At 34.8% G+C, this 21,843-nt stretch overlaps 1 protein-coding gene across 1 annotated transcript in view; it reads left to right on the top strand.

Moving 5' to 3' along the window:
- The window catches only part of DACH1 (dachshund family transcription factor 1), a 452,631-nt gene that overhangs the window by 395,333 nt on the left and 35,455 nt on the right, over window positions 1-21,843 (top strand). The window contains 4 exon segments of the mRNA XM_061133018.1: window positions 4,352-4,503; window positions 13,853-14,000; window positions 16,947-17,090; window positions 17,585-17,653. Coding sequence (XP_060989001.1) covers window positions 4,352-4,503; window positions 13,853-14,000; window positions 16,947-17,090; window positions 17,585-17,653 — 513 coding nt within the window.

Genomic DNA, 21,843 nt, shown 5'->3' with positions numbered 1-21,843 from the left:
GACTACTGAAAAAAACCATAACCTTGACTAGATGGATCTTTGTTGGCAAAGTAATGTCTCTGCTTTTTAATATGTTGTATAGGTTGGTCATAACTTTTCATCCAAGGAGTAAGTGTCTTTTAATTTCATGACTACAGTCACCATCTGCAGTGACTTTGGAGCCCAAAAAAACAAAGTCTCTCAGGGTTTCCACTGTTCCCCCATCTATTTGCCATGAAGTGATGGGACCGGATGCCATGATCTTAGTTTTCTGAATGTTGAGCTTTAAACCAACTTTTTCACTCTCCTCTTTCACTTTCGTCAAGAGGCTCTTTAGTACTTCTTCCCTTTCTGCCAAAAGGGTGGTGTCACCTGCATATCTGAGGTTATTGATATTTCTCCCAGCAATCTTGATTCCAGCAATGCTTGATTCCCAGCAATTGTGCTTCAGCCAAGTGTTTCTCATGATGTACTCTGCATATAACTTAAAGAAGCAGGGTGACAATATGCAGCCTTGATGTACTCCTTTCCCAATTTGGAACCAGTATGTTGTTCCATGTCGAGTTCTAAAGGTTGCTTTCTGACCTGCATAGATTTCTCAAGAGGAAGTTCAGGTGGCCTGGTATTCCCATCTCTTTCAGGAAGGCTTTAGAATAGTCAGTAAAGCAGAAATAGATTTTTTTTGGAACTCACTTGCTTTTTGCATGATGCAACATATGTTGGCAATTTGATATCTGGTTCCTCTGCCATTTCTAAAACCAACTTGACCATCTGGAAGTTCAAGGCTCATGTGCTGTTGAAGCCTGGCTTGGAGAATTTTGAGCATTACTTTGCTAGCCTGTGAGATGAGTGCAATTATGCAGTAGTTTGAGCATTCTTTGGCATTGCTTTTCTTAGGGATTGGGATGAAAACTGACCTTTTCCAGTCGTGTGGCCACTGCTGAGTTTTCCAAATTTGCTGGCATATTGAGTGTAGCACTTTCACAGCATCATCTTTTAGGATTTGAAATAGCTCAACTGGAATTCCATCACCTCCACTAGCTTTGTTCATAGTGATGCTTCCTAAGGCCCACTTGACTTTGCATTCCAGGATGTCTGGCTCTAGGTGAATGATCATACCATTGAATTATCTGGGTCATGACGATCTTTTTTGTATAGTTCTTTGGTGTATGGATGTGAGAGTTGAACTATAAAGAGAGCTGAGTGCTGAAGAATTGATGCTTTTGACCTGTGGTGTTGGAGGACTCCTGAGAGTCCCTTGGACTCCAAGGAGATCCAACCAGTCCATCCTAAAGGAGATCAGTCCTGGAAGGACTGATGTTGAAGCTGAAGCTCCAGTACTTTGACCACCTGATGTGAAGAGCTGACTCATCTGAAAAGACCCTGATGCTGGGAAAGATTGAGGGCAGGAGGAGAAGGGGACGACAGAGGATGAGATGGTTGGATGGCATAACTGACTCAGTGGACATGGGTTTGGGTAGACTCCGGCAGTTGGTGATGGACAGGGAGTCCTGGCGTGCAGCGGTGCATGGGGTCGAAAAGAGTAGGACATGACTGAGCTACTGAACTGAACTGAACTCTGTATATTCTTGCCACATCTTCTTAATATCTTCTGCTTCTGTTAGGTCCCTACCATTTCTGTTCTTTACTGAGCCAATCTTTGCATGAAATGTTCCCTTGGTATCTCTAATTTTCCTGAAGAGATCTCTAGTTTCTATTCTATTTTTTTCCTCTGTTTCTTTGCATTGATCACTGAGGAAAGCCTTCTTATCTCTCCTTGCTATTCTTTGGAACTCTGCATTCAAATGAGTATATCTTTCCTTCCCTCCTTTGCTTTATACTTCTCTTCTTTTCACAGCTATTTTTAAGGCCTCCTGAGACAGCCATTTTTCTTTTTTGCATTTCTTTTTCTTGGGGACTGTGTTGATCCCTGTCTCCTGTACAATGTTATGAACCTGCGTCCATAGTTCTTCAGGCACTCTGTCTATCAGATCTAATCCCTTGAATCTGTTTCTCACTTCCACTGTATAATTGTAAGGGATTTGATTTAGGTCATACCTGAATGATCTAGTGGTTTCACCTACTTTCTTCAATTTAAGTCTGAATTTAGCAATAAGGAGTTCATGATCTGAACCACAGTCAGCTCCCAGTCTTGTATTTACAGTCTGTATAGAGCTTCTTTACCTTTGGCTGCAAAGAATATAATCAATCTGATTTCAGTATTGACCATCTGGTGATGTCCATGTGTAGAGTCTTCTCTTGTGTTGTTAGAAGAGTGTGTTTGCTATGACCAGTGCATTCTCTTGGCAAAACTCTAATAGCTTTTGCCCTGCTTCATTCCGTACTCCAAGGCCAAATTTGCGTGTTACTCCAGGTGTTTCTTGACTTCCTACCTTTGCATTCCAGTCCCCTGTGATGAAAAGGACATCTTTTTTGGGTGTTACTTCTAGAAGGTCTTGTAGGTCTTTGTAGAACCATTCAACTTCAGCATTACTGGTAGGGGCATAGACTTGGATTACCATGATATTGGGTGGTTTGCCTTGGAAATGAACAGAGATCATTCTGCATTTTGGACTTTTTTGTTGACTAGGATGGCTACTCCATTTCTTCTAAGGGATTCTTGCCCACAGTAGTAGATATAATGGTCACCTGAGTTAAATTCACCCATTCTAGTCCATTTGAGTTCACTGATTCCTAAAATGTCAATGTTCACTCTTGACATCTCCTGTTTCACCACTGCCAATTTGCCTTGATCCATGGACCTAACACTCCAGGTTCCTATGCAGTATTGCTCTTTACAGCTTCAGACTTTACTTCCATCACCAGTCATATCCACAACTGGGTTTTGTTTTTGCTTTGGCTCCGTCTCTTCATTCTTTCTGGAGTTATTTCTCCACTGATCCAGTAGCATATTGGGCACCCACCAACCTGGGGAGTTCATCTTTCAGTGTCCTATCTTTTTGCCTTTTCATCCTGTTCATGGGGTTCTCAAGACAAGAATACTGAAGTGGTTTGCCATTCCCTTCTCCAGTGGAGCACGTTTTGTCAGAACTCTCCACCATGACCCGTTTATCTTGGGTGGCCCTACACATCATGGCTCATAGTTTCATTGAGTTAGACAAGGCTGTGGACCATGTGATCAGATTGGTTAGTTTTCTGTAATTGTGGTTTTCAGTCTGTCTGCCCTCTATGGAGAAGGATAAGAGGCTTATGGAAGCTTCCTGATGGGAGAGACTAACTGAAGGGGAAACTGGGTCTTCTGATGGGTGGGGCCATGCTCAGTAAATCTTCAATCCAATTTTCTGTTGATGGGTGGAGCTGTGTGCCCTCCCTCCTATTTACCTGGGGCCAGATTATGGTGGAGGTAATGAAGATATAGGCAACCTCCTTCAAAAGGCCCCATGCATGTACTGCTACACTCAGTGCCTCCAACCCTGGAGCAGGCCCCCACAGACCCATGCCTCCCCAGTAGACTCCTGGACACACCCAGGCAAGTCTAGGTCAGTCTCTTGTGGGGTCACTGCTCCTTTCTCCTGGGTCCTAGTGCACACACGGTTCTGTTTGTGCCCTCCAAGAGTCTGTTTCCCAGTCCTGTATAAGTTCTGGCAGCTCTGTGGTGGGGTAAATGGTGACCTCCTCCAAGAGGGCTTATGCCATACCCAAGTCTGCTGCACCCAGAGCCCCTGCCCGAATGGCAGTCCACTGCTGATCTGTACCTCCACAGGTGATGCTCAAACACAGTTCTGTCTCAGTCTCTGTGGGGTCTCTGGTCCAGATCTTTAGTGTTAATGATATTGAACAATTCAATTATAATTACCGAAGTAAGTATTTGATTCCAGTTTTTTTTTCTTTAGTTATGGAATTAAAGTTTTTAATTGTATATTTGTTTGTATACTCCTTAAGAATATATTTGAACAAATCATTGATATATATAACCCTTCCAGGTTAATTGAGAAAGAAACACTAATATACAAAACATTTCTCCTTTATGAAGCTCTTGAAATATCCTATTGTCAATCCAAACAGAATAAACTAAAATGAGATAATTGGGAAGGTGCCCATAAAGTCAGCCTGAATATATTATCACAACTATATATGAGATAATATTTGTTTTAAAAAGATTCTATGGCACTGTAAACTCAGTCTCATTAGAGACTGCATTTAAAAGGCTTATAAAGTTACTCATTAATGTTATCTTGTTGTATCTCCACAGCTTTTTCATTAAAGAAAATTCAGCAGAAAGCATTTTCTCCTGATAGCAGGAACCAATTTGCAATAAATGTTCTGGAAACCACTAGGGAAGCCATTACTGAGGTCTAATAAAAACAGACAAGCGTAACTTGTTCTATATTTTTGTTTCAATCACATACAGATGAGACCCCGCTTTCCACACCAACTGCGAGAGACAGCCTTGACAAACTTTCTCTAACTGGGCATGGACAACCACTACCTCCAGGATTCCCATCTCCTTTTCTGTTTCCTGATGGATTGTCTTCCATAGAGACCCTTCTGACTAACATACAGGTAGGACTTTTTCACATTCTGGGAGAAAGGAACATGGAGGATTCAGCTGTCAGTTTTCCCCAAAGTCATACTATTCCAGCTTAATCCATTCTTGAGACTGAGGAAACCATGATAATGAATTTTTCTAGCAATTTGATATTTTAAACTTAATACACAAATTCAGTTGGTTAGAAATACCCAAATAGGTAGACTACATCTTAATAAAAACCTAGATGAAATGACCTGGGCCTTTTAAAAACCATTCTGCCTAAATGTTCTCTTTATTGCCAATTAATAGTAGGAATCTAGCTGTTTAAGTTTGTCTGATGTATTAAAAGACAGTATACCAGTTCTAATAAATATTTAGCTGTTTTAAACTGCTGGCCTTTTAGTGAGGAAATGATATGTTTAGTCATTTAAATATGTCTAAATGGAAAAGAATCCAAGAAATCCCTTCTTTCATAAATTAGTTTATTTCAGTTAATAGGATTTCTTCAAAGAATAGACTTCAAAAAGTCATACAAAACTTTTCACAGATTTTCTATGTAGTCTTCAGGATGTATATTTTATGTACAGTACATTTTGAATAAAAAATACAGTTAACAATAACATAGAACAGGGAGCCAAAATAATAAGTGTTTGGGATAAAAGAAAGCATAATTTTTTGCCCACACATGAAGTGGTCATGTGGACCCCAGATGGAGCTTTTTGCCATCTACTTCTCCACACTTAAAATAGCTGGTAGTAATATGCTTGTAGATACTCTGGTGGTATTTTTTTTTTTTTAATCTTTGTTCTAGCACTCAATCCTTAGTGGTATTTTTCTGTACACATTTCCTACCATATTAAACTTTCTCCCAGTAGAAATGTAATTAATTTTATTTACCTCTCTAAGGACATAACAGAAGGCCTTTAATGTAACATATCTTCTCATCTGTTAATATGGCATTTTTAATACTAATGTAATTAGAATCTCCAGAACTGTATTCAACTTTAAGGTTTTATATCTCAGTAATTGAAATAAATCATCAATCTAACCTAAATGTAATCATAGCCAAATAACTGATTATATTTTAAAATAAACATATAACTTTTTTTCTAAATTCAGACCACATTATTGTTTTCTGAGTTAAGGTTCTTAATGCATTTCTCTTTTGTTAAATTAAATGCTTTCAAAAATATCCCTCAACATTTCTGAATTTACACTTTGAGAAGTAAGGGAATAATTAAGTTTCTTTTGTATGTTGTGTGTGTGTATACATATATATATATTTATATATATAAAATCCTATGTGAAGCAAATAAAAAGCTAAACATTTACTTAAAATTCTCCATCTAGGTGTCTGTATCTTCACTAACTAAAGCCTCTTTAATGGGGAAAATAATAATTTAATTTCAATTTCAGCAAAGAAAACATTTCTGTGTAAATGTTCACTAGTGTAGGCCAGTTTGCTCATCTGAAGAGTAGATTTACACAGGGACCCTTGCATTCTGTGTGAAAACCACATGACTAAGCCAAATTCTGTGTTTGGGAGTGTTTATCCACCCACCCATATCTAGTAATACCCAGACTAGGAATATTATCTGCATGCGTGCTTGCATGCTAAGTCGGTTCAGTTGGGTGAGACTCTATGTAACTCTGTGGACTATAGCACTCCAGGCTCCTCTGTCCATGGGATTCTCCAGGCAAGTATCCTGGAGTGGGTTGCCATGCCTTCCGCAAGATCTTCTGAACCCAGAGATTGAACCCACATCTCTTCTGTCTCCTGCATTGGTGGGCAGGCTCTTTACCACTAGCATGACTTGAGGAGCCCAGAAATGTTATCTGCATCACCTCAAATTATAATTATTTCTTTAAAGAAAGAAAAAAAGAAAAGGGAAAATTTCAGTTTTAAATTGTGCAAATTTAGATAAATTATTTTTTATTAAATGTATCTCTGGAAATAATATATTCTCTAGCCTTCCAAACAGCCTTAAGAGGATGTATTAGGAAGAGTTGATGATAGGAGTCAAGTCAAAGTAAATTATTTCTTCTAGTCCTAAATCATAGGACTCTGGGTCTGACAAAGTTAGAACACTCACAATAAAAATGCTTCATTTAGGGATTTCCCTCTAGGTTCAGTGGTTAAGACTTTGCCTTCCAATGAAAGGGGTGCGGGTTTGATCCCTGGTCAGGGAGCTAAGATCCCTCATGACTCAACAGACAAAAAACAACATAATCAGCCAAAGCAATATTGTAACAAATTTAGCAAAGACTTTAAAAATGGTCCATATCAAAAAAGAAAATAATATTTCATTTAAAATAAATTATGCTCGTTCACTTCAGTTTCACATATAGATGTATACAGATGAGATATTACATATGTATATATATGAATTTGATACCTGTACACAAGTATATGTGCATGCACTATATGTATGTAAGGTAAATAAATATTGAAAATCTTGCTAAGTGCCATACACAGTAAAGCAAACGACAATACATACATGCATGCATACTTATATACATGTTGACACACACACACACAAGCCAGACATACATGCTGGATTTATGTTCAGTTATAGTTTCACATTATTTTACAAAAGGTCATAGTTGCTAGCTCTTTTATTATTATTACATATGTTGAGTTATAGTAATATCCTAGGAATGGTACAGAATATTTAAACAGTCATGACTCTGACTCATGGGGCATACAGTATAAATGTGTTTGCTGTCCAAATTCTAATTTGGGTAATTACATTCTGTCTACCTCAATTTCCTTTGTAAGTTCAATTATGTATAATGGGGTTCTCTGCTTTCTGGTTCAAATGGCAACACTCTTTTGGTGTGGTAAATTTAAAGCTCTATATTTCCTTTGAAGATACTTTATCACAGTGACAATGAAAAATAATTGAGTTGAAAGTATTTGCATTTTTATATCATACAATATCATGTTTAAAATTAAAATTTTATTGTATATGTTTTCTATTTTAAAATATTGTGTTCTATTTAAATTTAATGAACATAAATTCTATTTCTTTTAGAATTAATAACCAAAACTACTCAAAATAATATTTAAGGAGTTATTGTTCTAATATTCAATCCTTTGGTTTCATGATACTCTATAATTTGATAATTTTAAAATTAAGAATTTTTAATAGGTACTGTAGATGTCCCTTCCATGACACATTATGAAATTTGAATTTTCTTAAATGGTATTTCTTTGTGCTTTAAAAGAGAGCTTGTAGAAAAATACTATATGCTAATATTTTAAAATATATATACTATATATAGTATAGAAAATATGTTTTATATATAGTATAGAAAAATATATGTAGTATAGAAATATATATGTATACTGTATATCTTTAGGTACCAGATTTTTGCTAATTCCTAGAACTATACTGTTCTTTCTTAGAGTTTGAATGTTTTTATAAATTAGAAGTCATAAAGGATGATGATATCTTCAGTAAGGAACAGCAATTTCACTTTAGTGACATTTAAATTCACTCTAGATTTTGCTTTTTAGAATTAAAAAAAAATTATCTTATATGGAATTTTATTTTATTTTATTTTTCTATGTGGATAGTCTTTCATTATGGTTTCCTTAATCAAACGTGTTCATAGACAACTCCCTATGAGATTTTAGGTGAGGAAAGTAGAATTTTAGTATCAATTTACTGGGTGTGACACCTTCAATCATTGATTATCATTTGAACAAACTGAAGGGAGAATTTTACCCAGTATTCTCAATCTGAGCTTTCAAGCTGTAAATCATAACTGGGATATATTCACACATAAGACCAGGAATAAATATGTTATACTGTTTATTACCCTATTTACAAAAATTATTTGAAAGGATAGTTAAATAAATAAAAAGTAGAAAAGAAAAATAAGGTAGAGAATATAAAATTTAGTGAGGGGTGATATTAGCACTGAGGATATACCATAACGGGAGTAGGATAGATGTTTGGTTCACTCTGGTTTGTCTATGTGGAAGTGTTAAACAAACAAGGAAAATAAAAGGGATGTTAAAACCACAATGAATGGCAGACTCAGATTGGTTCACTATGGTCTGGCAAATAAACATATTCTGATTGTGGTATTTAAGAAGCATTCTTTACTTCTGTATTTAATGGAAGACAATGAAAAATAATTGGACCAAAATATTCTGATTATACATATTCCAGTCTTTACGTTTCAATGTCATGACCAGTAATATGTTTTATACATTTCAAAGAAATGAATAATTTTTATTTGCATTATTAATATGTATCTTATTTATAAAAATATGTATTAGTTATATAGTTACTAATCTTCTCTGACTGATTAAAGAATTAGAAAGAAACTTTTCAAAAGATAATAAAATAAGACACTGACTTCAAAATATGGGTAGACTAACATCAAATACATTGGTTTTTATATTATATCTTTTTATCTTTAATCATGGTATATCTTCTCCTGTGTGTCCCATTACCAATTTTGTGAAAAGAGATTGTGAAAAAAACAGTAAAACATAGCCAATATTTTAAACTCAGTTTACTGTAATGAAGAGAGTGGCATTAATCTCTTAAAAATCTGGACTCTGTATCATATTTACTAATTTATATCATATATAACAACAATACTAATATTAATAGTAAAACCTAATTTTACTGAGGATTTCCCTGGTGGCTCAGTGGTAAAGAATTCCCTTACCAATACAGGAGATGCAGGTTCCATCCCTGGGTCAGGAAGATACCATGGAGAAGGAAGTGGCAACCCACTCCAGTATGCTTGCTGGAAAATCCCATGGACAGAGGAGCCTGGTGGGTTACAGTCCATTGGGTCCCCAACAAAGTAGGGCATGACTTAGCAACTAAACAGCAATATTTGCTGAATAATCTTAATATGTCCTTGTGCAGGAAATATACTCCTTTGAGTTTCCTCTACTCTAACACTACTTAAATTCTGACACTTCTAATGCACCAATGTCTGAGTTTTTCCCATACCAAGCAATTCTGCGACCTAAGCTGGGGGCCCCACATTTTATCCCATTTCAGGCATGATCTGCTTAGAGATAGCGCCGGATCTCATAGGTTAGGAGTTCAGCCTCACAAACCTGCTTCCTGCCCCCACTTTCATTGCCAATAATTAAGTCCAGGTTGTAACCTGTGCTTGTGACCAACCAGCTACGGACTGGAGGGTCCCACCATGCCTGCCAATTAATTTGTTAAAGCAGCTCATAGAACTTAGGAAAAAGTGTTACTTATGTACCTGGTGTATTATAAAAGATTATAAACCAAGGTCCAGAAGGAGCGGGTGAATTGTCCAATACAATTCAGAAACAGATGGAAGAAATGTATAGGGCAATGTATTTGGAAAGAGGCATAGAGCTTCCGTTCCCTCACACGTCACCCACCCTGTACCTCCATACACTGACCAATTCAAAAGTTCTCTGAATCTCATCCATCCTTTAGAGACTTGCCAAAAGTCAACTTATTAACAGAAACTCATGTGTAGTTGCAAGGAGTTTATTATGAATAACAGAAGACCCATTTCACCTCTGTTGTTCCTATCATTTAGGAAGTTCCACTCGTAGCATCTCTAGATACCAATATCCAGTACAGGATACCTAGAAGTGCTTTTGATGGAGAATTCATCATTAATCAGCTCTGAAGTATAGTAACCGTAACAGTAAACCAAGTATAGTATCTTTTGTCACAAGAGTGGCAAAAATGTTTTAGTTGATACTGTTCTGTCATATTATTTAAAGTTCCTAACTTCAAGGCACACTATTCTTTCTTTTTTTTGGAATGAAACACCAAACAAAGGAAAAAAGAAAAACCAAAAACCTCAGGGTAGCTCTGATCTAGGCTTAGTCAACTTACTCATTTGGGACCTTAGACAAGTCACCTCCTCCTTCTGTACCTTGGCTTTCTTGTCTTTGAAAGGTTTAAGCTAGAGTAGATAATGGCTAAAAATCTCCTCCAACTACGCTTGTTGTTATTGTTTTGTTGCTCAATAGTGTCCACCTCTTTTGCTACCCCATGGACGACAGTCTGCCAGTCCTCTCTTTCCATGGGATTTTTCTAAGCAAGAATACTAGAGTCCATGTGATCCCATGGACTACAGCCTGCCAGGCTCCTCTGTCCATGGATTTCCCAGGCAAGAATACTGGGTTGCCATTTCCTTATTTAGTCTCATTAGAAACAGCAAATTACTGAACACAAATTTTGTCACCTGAGTTTCAATGATACGCATGGAAATGTACATGTTATCTAATTCTAAAATTTGTACAAAATACAAATATGTACCGAGTAAGCTTTTCTTCCTCTAGGGTCTAACTAGTAAATTAAGAAATGCTTCTGTCATATCAATATTACTTAAAGTTTCCTATACAGGCAGATATTTATACTTCCTAGGCAAGAGAAATAGTTGACACATTACTAGATTAATGTATCCTTTATATATATATATACATATATATATATGTATATATATATAGTTTATAAACTCATTCCCTGAAAAATGATAGAAATTTGTTTACATGGCATAGTACTTTAGAAAGCAAAAATATTTCTGTATTATGACAAGCATTATGTCTGCATATAGAAAAGAAATCTGAGGTCAAATAACCATTATCTTTAATAACTGCTGTGTCACAGAGTAAGTTTAAAATGCTTTTTTTTTTTTTTTTACGAATCGTTACTATCCAGCTTCAACATCATGAGAACTGACTTCCCCTTGGGAACAAATTTTATGTTTTAAGCCTTGTTTCTTTTACATTAAATCACATTGCCATCGTAGAATTTTGCTTGATATTGCATGACCACATGAGACCTAGCATTTCGTGTGACCTTTTGCATGTGATCTACCTGGAAAATTTACAGAAGTTACACAAATCTGATAGTACTGTTATCACTGATGGTTAAAATGGTGTCCCAGTGATTTGTAGATGTTGTGAACACTACTTGCTTTTGTTTTTCCCAGTCCCCTGCTGCATTGAAGTTTAATTGGTTTTCTGTATTTTTTGCAGCAGAGCCGTCACAGACAATAACATATTTTTTGCATATGTATCAGTTTGGCTCTAGTGAAGATTTTTGTTCACACTGGACTCCTACTGATGTGCACTGATTTAAAGTCTAAAAATGAAACTTAATTTTATACAGCTTATAAGTAGTCCCTAGAGGGTATTGGATCCTAAAAGCTAATATTTTTCAGACATAATCAGCAGGAATAAGTAATGTACTACCATTAGCGACATTAACAGCAATGTAACAGAAGGAAACAATAAACATAAATGTTCTTAGCAACTTTATACTTTACAACAAATATTAATATAAAATTACACAAATTAGAACTGCAGCATAACACTATTCAACACGTTTATTCATAATGATTGTTTCATATTTAAAGAACACCAAAATATTGTGTTTTGTCAGCCAAGGACAATAATAGTTTAATAGTAATTTATTTTAAACAGCTACTGATAATACAACCAATCAACACATTAAGTGGTGCCAACATTGGCATCTTGCTAAATAATCTCTAGACATTGCAGAGAGAGTACATCTTTCAAAGATAAGTCAACAAGAGCAATCAGAGCAGAAAATTAGAATTTGGTATCTTAGAATTAAAATACAGCTAAACTAAAGTTTTAATTGGGGTGATCTAAAAGGGCACTTGATGTAATGATCTCTTTCATTTGTTACTAATTGTTTGTTCCTGATGAAGAAGAAACATATACAGGAATATTGCTGAATTAAGATGGCAGTTTCCTTAGCAGCTATGTTTTACTGTTAAAAACAAAAGAGTAGAGAGAAGTGAGCTGCCAGCCAGCTTCTTTCCTATCACAAAAATTAATCCAGAAAATTCAGAGTCAGTTATATCAAATATTAAATATTAATAGCTTATATGTGCCTGAAAAGAGACTTAAAAAGACTTGTGACAATTGGTGGGCTGAGCTCAAGGTACATTCCCATTGCAGTAGCAAGTCAAGCTGGAACTGAAATGTATGAATCAAACTTCTTATGTTGTATCCTACAAAGGGGTAAAGGGGTCTCCAATATATCTACAACTGGCATTAACTGCCATTTCATTTCTAATTTCAATTGAAAAATTCAGCTGCTGATGTTCACAAACAAAAGCAAAGCATCTTTTCCAAAAGGGCATTTTGAATTGCTGAGTTGAGACAGATTGAAATCTTAGCTCCTATTTTTACTAATAATTTTAGTAATAGTTTTCTAATGTATCTTATCAGAGAACACATGGAGAATGCTTTGCATATGTTTATATATTCTCATAATCTCATTTTTGAAAATTTCAGAATATTACTCATATATTAATATAGCATATAGTCAAATTATATATACATTATTTTATAATCAGTTATATAAGTAGATATAATTTGCTTTTGCCATATACTATTATTATATATACTGTTAAATATTCCCATAAAATTTATCCTCTGTTTAGAGCCATTTTGATGGATTTTTAAAAAAATAATGCATTACTAAGCCATGAAGTTTTGGATCCCTGATGCATATTATATATCTCAAGAAGTATATACCAAATTATAATTTCTATTCAATAAATTTTTGAAATCTACTCTACAGTAGGCACTCTCTGTGTTTTAGTAACCATAGTACCCAATGAGAGAAAATGTCTGTGCCTCAGAGAACTTAGATTTCAGTGAAGAAGATGCAAAATATGGCACTAAACAAATGAATAGATGACAATATTACATAATAAGGGGTATGAAGAATTTTAAGGAGGGAATAAAAAGGTGAGTTTGGAGGGCTAGTCCAGATAAGCTGTGAAGAGAAAGAGTTTTCCCCAGTGATGATTGAACAAAGGTGAAATGAATGTAGGAGTGAACCATGCAAAACATGGGAGGAAAAGCATTCAGGAGGGAAATAGAGAGCCAAGTGCCTGGTGCAGAAACAAACTGGTGTCTTAAGAAACAAATGGCCGCTCATGTTGTGTATAATCTCAGTAGGGAGTGGTAGAGAATGAGCCTTGAGAGAAAGGTGGGTATTGCTAACATCACATGGGGTTACATAAACTATGTCAGATAATTACACATGGAACAAATCAGTCTAATTTTCTTCACAATATTTAATTTTAAGATACACTTATGTGTTGCCCTCATGTAGTATTAAACCTAGATATTCTAATTAGAAGCAATTGAACCTGCATGCCAAAAATATTTGTCTTCCCAAAATAGTTTAATTAAACTTAGAAAAAGTTTGCTTTACTTTGGCTATTTGTCTTAGTGAGTACAGAGTAACTGCACAACAGGAATGAAGGTATTTGATAAGTGGGCTGTTCTCTTTTAAAATATTAAAGTAATGAATGAACTGTGCTTCATACCAAAATATTATAATTCTGAATGCCTTCTTTGTACAGGGGCTCTTGAAAGTTGCCATAGATAATGCCAGAGCTCAAGAAAAACAGGTTCAACTTGAAAAAACAGAACTGAAGATGGATTTTTTAAGGGAAAGAGAACTAAGGGAGACACTTGAGAAGCAGTTGGCAATGGAACAAAAGAATAGAGGTATTTTTAAACTTCCAAACAAGTTTAATACTTAGCATCAAATATTCAACATAACAATATTTTGTGATTTACTATGAAACTGTAACTTTTTTGTTTTTACTTGTAGCTAAAGTTTAGTGCAGGATTTGAATCCTGAGCTTAACCTTCAAAGTATATGGTTTCTCTTCCCTTTGTACCTCAAAAAACTGAAATATATCCATTATATCATTAATCACATAATTTTATTGTTTGTAGATTTAACCAATTCATAATTTTAAGATAAGAAGGAGTTCTGATAACAGCCATGAAGAAAAATTCTATATTCATTCATAATTGCCCTTTGAAAAGCTTGAGCTAAAGTCATAAAGCTAAACTAGAAAAATACTGATTATTCAAGCGAGGCAGATTTAGTGAGATTTTTATCAACTGAAATGGAAGACTGATGAATATCTGAACAAATGACCAAAGTTGAGTATTTGTATAATTTTCTTTCTGAATGCCTTATTTTCATCCAACAAGGTCAAATACACATCAGAGTAGAAACTGATGTGAATTTTTATTGGGTAAAAATAATGTTATTATCAGTCAATGAACTGCTTCTTTTTACACACTTTACAGTGCATGTTTAGATAATTTTGAAGGTCATTCATATTTGTGTGCTTATTTTATGTATGAGATCCAAGAGTATTGTCTTTACAATCAACTTCCCCTCTGTTTCAAGTCTAAAGTTCTCCTCGATGTTTAAAAGGGAAGCTCCTTTTCTCTCATTTAATAAGTATCCACTGTAAATACTCCACACTTTCCTCTGATATAAGTGACGTGGTCATTTAAAAATCATTCTTTCTTTCAAAACTGGCAGAATTAATAGGCTTTTTATTAGTTACTATGAAGCAATAGTCAGTCAGTTCCCAGGATGAGGCTGATTTGGGCAGCTGGCACTCTGGGTGTGGAGCACTGTTCTAAGCAATGTGACTTCACATAGATTTAGCTACTAAAGTAAGCAAAACAAGATAAATGTTGATGGTGGGATATGTTCTGAGTAATAAATATGGTCAAAGGGTTCGTTCTTTGGAACCATCTTCCATGAGATAGCAATGTTGCAATTTTGCTCTCACCTGGAGAAGTCTTTTTCAAACAAGACTTAAAAACAGAACCTTGAATTCTTAAGGTAACCTTTTGGTTACTTGAGAGATTTTCAGAATTGTGTTGGTTTACAACTGTTGGAAGATTTACATTGTTTTATTCCTTTAACCACTAAAGGTATAGGACAAAGTGTTTCACAGACACCGTCATGAACCTACCATTTAATTCATTATGAACAACAAGTTAAAGGTAATAACTATCAATAATGATCTATATGAATGTGTCAATGGAAGCCGTGTGTTACCCTGAAGAGAGAAACATGGCAACCCCATTTGCTTCAATCCCGTAGAAAGAAACAAAGAACAGTCAATGGCAAGGCACTGGGATTGAGCTTTTAGTGCCATGGAAATAAACAATCCAAATAAATAATTCAGCAACTACTGTTTCTTTTCAAAGAGACAATATAAGCAATCATCTTTAGAAAGGAAAAGAGTAGGCAAGTAACTTTGTTAAGATTTTCATAGTATTAAATAAAGGGAATTAGCATTTATTTGAAAGCAGTTTTGTTTTTTCTTATAAGATTTGATTCAATGTAAAAACAATTTTCTGTAAATATATGCTACCAGAAACAATAAACTGTAAGATAATCGTCTGCCATTTTAATAATATTGATTATAAAAATAGGATTTGTGGAAACTGGAAATTCCAAGTAACACTCTTACATGAACCATTATTACCTTTTTGGATGTCTTGACTGAATACTATGCTAGGTAAAAAAATGTTGCTTGTTAATTTGTAGTAATATATACAATAAATTTGGAATGGTTACTTACGACTTAATTCTGCCAGAAGGATTATCTCATACTAATTCTGTCACATTCATATACACAATGTTTATCAACCATCCAGAAAAAAAATTATTTCAAAGAAAACACTTTTATGCTTTCTATATGTTGATTGGTGACTTTATATATAGTGTATAAGTTAAAGCAATGATCAATTATTATATGTATGAAAGTACAGTTAACATACATTTGTGAAGAAGATTTGTTATTATTTATTGATTACATATTATGTACAAATACTTAAATTGGTCAGTAGGAAAAGAATTCATCATAATTAACTTTTTGTATCATAGGCAACATTTTTATATAAGTAGCAGTGAAGTTTTATACTCATCAAATTCCTACAGTCTAAAAGTGTAACTTTCCTGAAATATATTATAGTGGATATACATCTGCTATGAAATTATTAATATCTCTAAGCAAATTGCAATAGTTTCATAAAAATGTCTGTTTATATATATATATATTAACAATAATAATATTTAGCTCCACATATGCAATCGTATTTATTACATTGTCTAAAATTTCAAGAAAGAATTATTAAAAATTTTGCTGGTATAACATTTTTGTAAAGATAGGGGAAATGCTCTGTTTACTACTCAAAATTGATGTTTCATAAAGAGAGACTAATCTTAAAGATTTATACTATTCAGACTACTTTGCATTTGTCTGATTCAAGGGCAGAGACTAAACTACAAAATTTATTTAATCAGACTTCTTTTATTAGTGAGTATAAATATTTATTAAAATTAGTTTCCCATTAAAACTGTCTCCACATATGATAATTAAAGGCATTCTTGTAATAGTTCAAGGCTAAACAAAAATTGGCCTTCATGGACATTTTACTGAGATTTATTTTAGGTAAAAGTGGGTTATTGCTGCTTTTTTTTGTTTTGTTTTGTTTAAACTTCCTCTGCACAGACAGGTGCAGTCCAGCAGGGGGGAAAAATAATATTATTTTAAAAATAGAGACCATTTGTGGAAATGTGAACATTGCAAAAATTCTGAAAAATAATAATGTATATATACTCTTTTCTAGCCATAGTTCAAAAGAGGCTAAAGAAGGAGAAGAAGGCAAAGAGAAAATTGCAGGAAGCACTTGAATTTGAGACAAAACGGCGTGAGCAAGCCGAACAAACACTAAAACAGGCAGCTTCAACAGATAGTCTCAGGGTCTTAAATGGTAAGAGGATGTGTGTTTATGCATGGCTAACTAACTTTCATTGTGAATACTCAAAAGGCAATTTAAATGTGTTTGTGGGTTTGTATTTCTATGGCTGGTGATTCATTAAGCTCTTTTTGAAAGCATGGTGGAAAGAAAAGTCACTTGTGTTGGGGGAAATGTTTTATTTCATGGGTGCTTCCACAGTTTTGTTGCTTCAGTATCTGAGATGACATTGCTTTTCTATTTAACCAATTCTGTCTGTACTGAAACATAATAAAATATTAATATGAGAAGTTCTCAACCCCCCCATCTCATTTTCTGAACAATTTTGCATTATTTATCCATTCAAATCTTCTGATAATTCTCATGGTTATAGTCTTTGTTCAACCTTTAAAAGATGACAAAGATTTATGTAATTTTAATTCAGCACCAAAGTAACAGGTTGCTTTTTTTTTAAAGGACAATGGGAATCAAATGAAATGTGTGTCACTCTTACCTTTCTCTGCTTTTAGACTCTCTGACCCCAGAGATAGAAGCTGACCGCAGTGGCGGCAGAACAGATGCCGAAAGGACAATACAAGGTGGGAATTTGCAAAAGGCTATAAATCTAGATCTTGCTCTATGAGTTTTTCCTCTGCTTTAGCCTGCTATTCAAGCATGTAGCCTACCATCTGGGCCACATCAAAACAAGTTCAAACAAGGTCAAGTTCATCTTGCTTGTTTATATGAGTGAATTCATTTTGTGCTGATAGATTTTCTTTAAATTAACAGGTCATTTCTGTTTATACAATGCAATTAAAAAGGAATAATTAATTTTAAACAATGTATGATTTAATTCTTGAACACAGTAAATGTGTTTTATTGAATGTCTGAAGCCCAATCTCATAGATGAAAGTTTTATAAATTCTGTATCAATAAAATCATGAGTTAACTAGGGAGTTCTTAAAATTTGAAATTATCTTCTTTTTGTTTTAGTGGCAACTAATGCAAGGTACATGTAAAATAAACCAGGTGAAAGCTAACAATAAATAAGATTGTTTGTTCCTATGTGGACTTTCCAAGTGGACTGTGCCATTATATACGTTTTAATAACACAAATCTGCTGAGCAAAATCATATAGAGAATACTAAAGGGAGTTTTATTAAACACTCCGAAAAGCAAAATACGTATATTGTCAAGACCTCGCTATTAGGAGAGAACAAAATCTGAAGGTAGCATTTATAGTCTCACATCTATTCTAGACAATAAACTCAATCTAACAACATGAATACTAAACAGTAAAAAGAGCATTAAATGAAAATGTTTCTTCAAAGGGAAGCCTAAAATGATTAACTGCTATAATCCTCCCAATTGCTTTTATTTTGCATTTTAAGTTCATTCATTTTGGGGATATTGTTTGACATTAATCGTGTTATTCAGTCAGTTCCAAAAGTATCATTCTTAGTTTACTATAAAGGAAATATAATTGTGTAAAGTATCATATATGCAATACATAAAACTCAGAAACTAGAGACATTCCTGGAGAATGTTTTTTGTGTATTAATGATTTTACAATGATAATTATTTTTTAAATCCTAAGGTTTGAACCATATGTTATTACGAGACATCTTGTAGAAAAGATTTCATTTTTTAGAGCATTATGGGTTTCAGCAAAATTACATATATGTGTGACTATGATATTATTAAATTCAAAGGATCTATGTTGCTTTGTAAAGAATCGCATGCATATGTTAACAAATTACTAATGACAAAGCCAGTCCTCTTTATCAGGGACAGTAAGTCCAGTGTGAACTATCAGAGCTATGGTCTGTGTATTTGGGGACTCCTCAGGCACTAACTTAGTTAAGGTCCAAAGTGCTGGACATAAACAAGCACATACGCCTCCTGGGAGATGTGATATATAAATTATCTGATATCCACAGAATTCTCAAGGCGATTAGAATTCAAGCAAGAAAATGTATGGACACTACATTCTTTCATATACATGGGAAGTTCAAGAAGGCATTAGGCAACAATTAAACATTTCTGCAAAGTTGACATAATATATATTTCATGAGTTTGCTATTAGCAATAAATATTTGGATCATCAGTAAGGCTATAATTATTTCATGTGAATTTGTAAAACACATATTCGGATGTATATTTCAATATGGGATGAGGTCTTACTGTATAGGTCAGTTTTGACTACTTTCAGTTTCTATTATGATTTATTTATACTGTGAAGAAAATTTTTAGTCATAAATTGCATTCTTTCTGCCATCCAGAATGTTACACATAACACAGAAAACCCACTCAAACAACTCTATAACTCAGGAAAGGAGAAACATTTGAATGACAATTATACATAGTTACTTAAAGCAAATACTGTTTTTTATGGGGTTATTTATTGCATTTTCTTAATTGTAATGTGAAACATTTTTTCAATTATTTCATTCATCTTATCAGTTAAAAAGATGAGTTCCTCAAGTCTAATATAAATAATCAATAATATTCTAATTTTTGTGCACTTACACTTGAATTTAATGATTTTTCTGATAATCATACACTTCAATGAAAGGTTTTCTGCAAGATACCTTAATATTAATGATTTTAATTAGATAATGTGAATTTTTCTCAAAGGTAATCTAAAAAACACACATAGATGAATCTGTGTTTCTATGTTAATTACTATCAGTTATCTCACTTGACACTACCCAACACTTTTAAAATACCAAAGCAAAGAGATCATCTTTTGCTAGTTTAACCCAACTAAATGAGTTCATTTAGTCCTTTGAAACATTTTTTTTAACCTTGGAAACTAAATTCATAAATTTAGAAGCTAACAAAATAGCAAAATTAATGATGCAGAAAAGATATCAAAGAACAAGGACTGTGTTTAGTAAAATGAGGAGTCTAAGTTCAAGAATGGGAAAGGCAAAGGAAAAAGAATCAGAACTCACTGCTAATTTGTGAAATGGTCTATATCAGACATTTTGGCAGCTATAAGCACATGTTGCTTCACAACTCATGAATGACATGAACACAGCCCTGCTCCCTTCCCAGGAGTCATGAGTCTTTGTATTCTTTCTTGCTCCCAATCCAACCATAATTGAAATTATTCTGTATTCCAAAACAAGCTCAACTTAATTACAAATGAAAAAGGAAAGACATCTCTTTATACTTGGCATGTACTTACTCATTTTTAATATTTTGTTAATAAATGAGCCAGATTTGGCCCATGAGTTAGTCACCTAGCAGTCAGGTACTTAAAATACTACTCAGTTACCCCCAAATAAATGTTGCTTCATTAGTATTTAGTAGCATCATTTCTGTAAAAGTACAGAGGTGGGGAAGAGGAAAACAGAAAGCAACTTAGAAACTATTGCTGAGCAAGAGGCTCTCAATAATTTATTTATCTGCATGAGTAATGTAAATCATCTTATACTATACAGGAATGAAGTTTTCATTACTGATACTTCTGGTAACTAAACTCAAAGTTCATAAGCTTGGTGGAAATTTAATGAATATATATATATATATCCAGTTCAGTTCAGTCGCTCAGTCGTGTCTGACTCTTTGCGACCCCATGAACCACAGCACGCCAGGCCTCCCTGTCCATCACCAGCTCCCGAGGTTCACCCAAACCCATGTCCATTGAGTTGGTAATGCCATCCAAGCATCTCATCCTCTGTCGTCCCCTTCTCCTCCTGCCCTCAATCTTTCCCAGCATTAGGGTCTTTTCCAACGAGTCAGCTCTTCACATCAGGTGGCCAAAGTATTGGAGTTTCAGCTTCAACATCATCCTACCAATGAACACCCAGGACTGATCTCCTTTAGGATGGACTGGTTGGATTTCCTTGCAGTCCAAGGGACTTTCAAGAGTCTTCTCCAACACCACAGTTCAAAAGCATCAATTCTTCAGTGCTCAGTTTTCTTTATAGTCCAACTCTCCCATCCATACATGACTACTGGAAAAACCATAGTCTTGATTAGACGGACCTTTGTTGACAAAGTAATGTCTCTGCTTTTTAATATGCTGTCTAGGTTGATCATAAGTTTCCTTCCAGGGAGTCAGTCAGTCAGTTCAGTCAGTCAGTCATGTCCCACTCTTTGCGACCCCCATGAATCACAGCACTCCAGGGCTCCCTGTCCATCACCAACTCCCGGAGTTTACTCAAACTCATGTCCATCGAGTCAGTGATGCCATCCAAGCCATCTCATCCTCTGTCATCCCCTTCTCCTCCTGCCCCCAATGACTAAGCGTCTTTTAATTTCATGGCTGCAGTCACCATCTGCGGTGATTTTGGAGCCCAGAGAAATAAAGTCAGCCACTGTTTCCATGGTTTCCCCATCTATTTGCCATGAAGTGATGGGACCAGATGCCATGATCTTAGTTTTCTGAATGTTGAGCTTTAAGCCAATTTTTTTCGCTATCCTCTTTCACTTTCATCAAGAGGCTCTTTAGTTCTTCTTCATTTTCTGCCATAAGCGTGATGTCATCTGCATATCTGAGGTTATTGATATTTCTCCTGGCAATCTTGATTCCAGCTTGTGCTTCCTCCAGCCCAGCATTTCTCATGATGTACTCTGCATATAAGTGAAATAAGCAGAGTGACAATATACAGACTTGACGTACTCCTTTTCCTATTTGGAACCAGTCTGTTGTTCCATGTCCAGTTCTAACTGTTGCTTCCTGACCTGCATACAGGTTTCTCAAGAGGCAGGTCAGGTGGTCTGGTATTCCCATCTCTTTCAGAAATTTCCACAGTTTATTGTGATCCCCACAGTCAAA

Source organism: Dama dama, chromosome 30, assembly GCF_033118175.1.
Source record: "Dama dama isolate Ldn47 chromosome 30, ASM3311817v1, whole genome shotgun sequence".
NCBI classification, from domain to species: domain Eukaryota; kingdom Metazoa; phylum Chordata; class Mammalia; order Artiodactyla; family Cervidae; genus Dama; species Dama dama.
The sequence above is the reverse complement of the archived record's forward strand: the minus strand, read 5'-3'. Positions and strand labels throughout refer to the sequence as shown.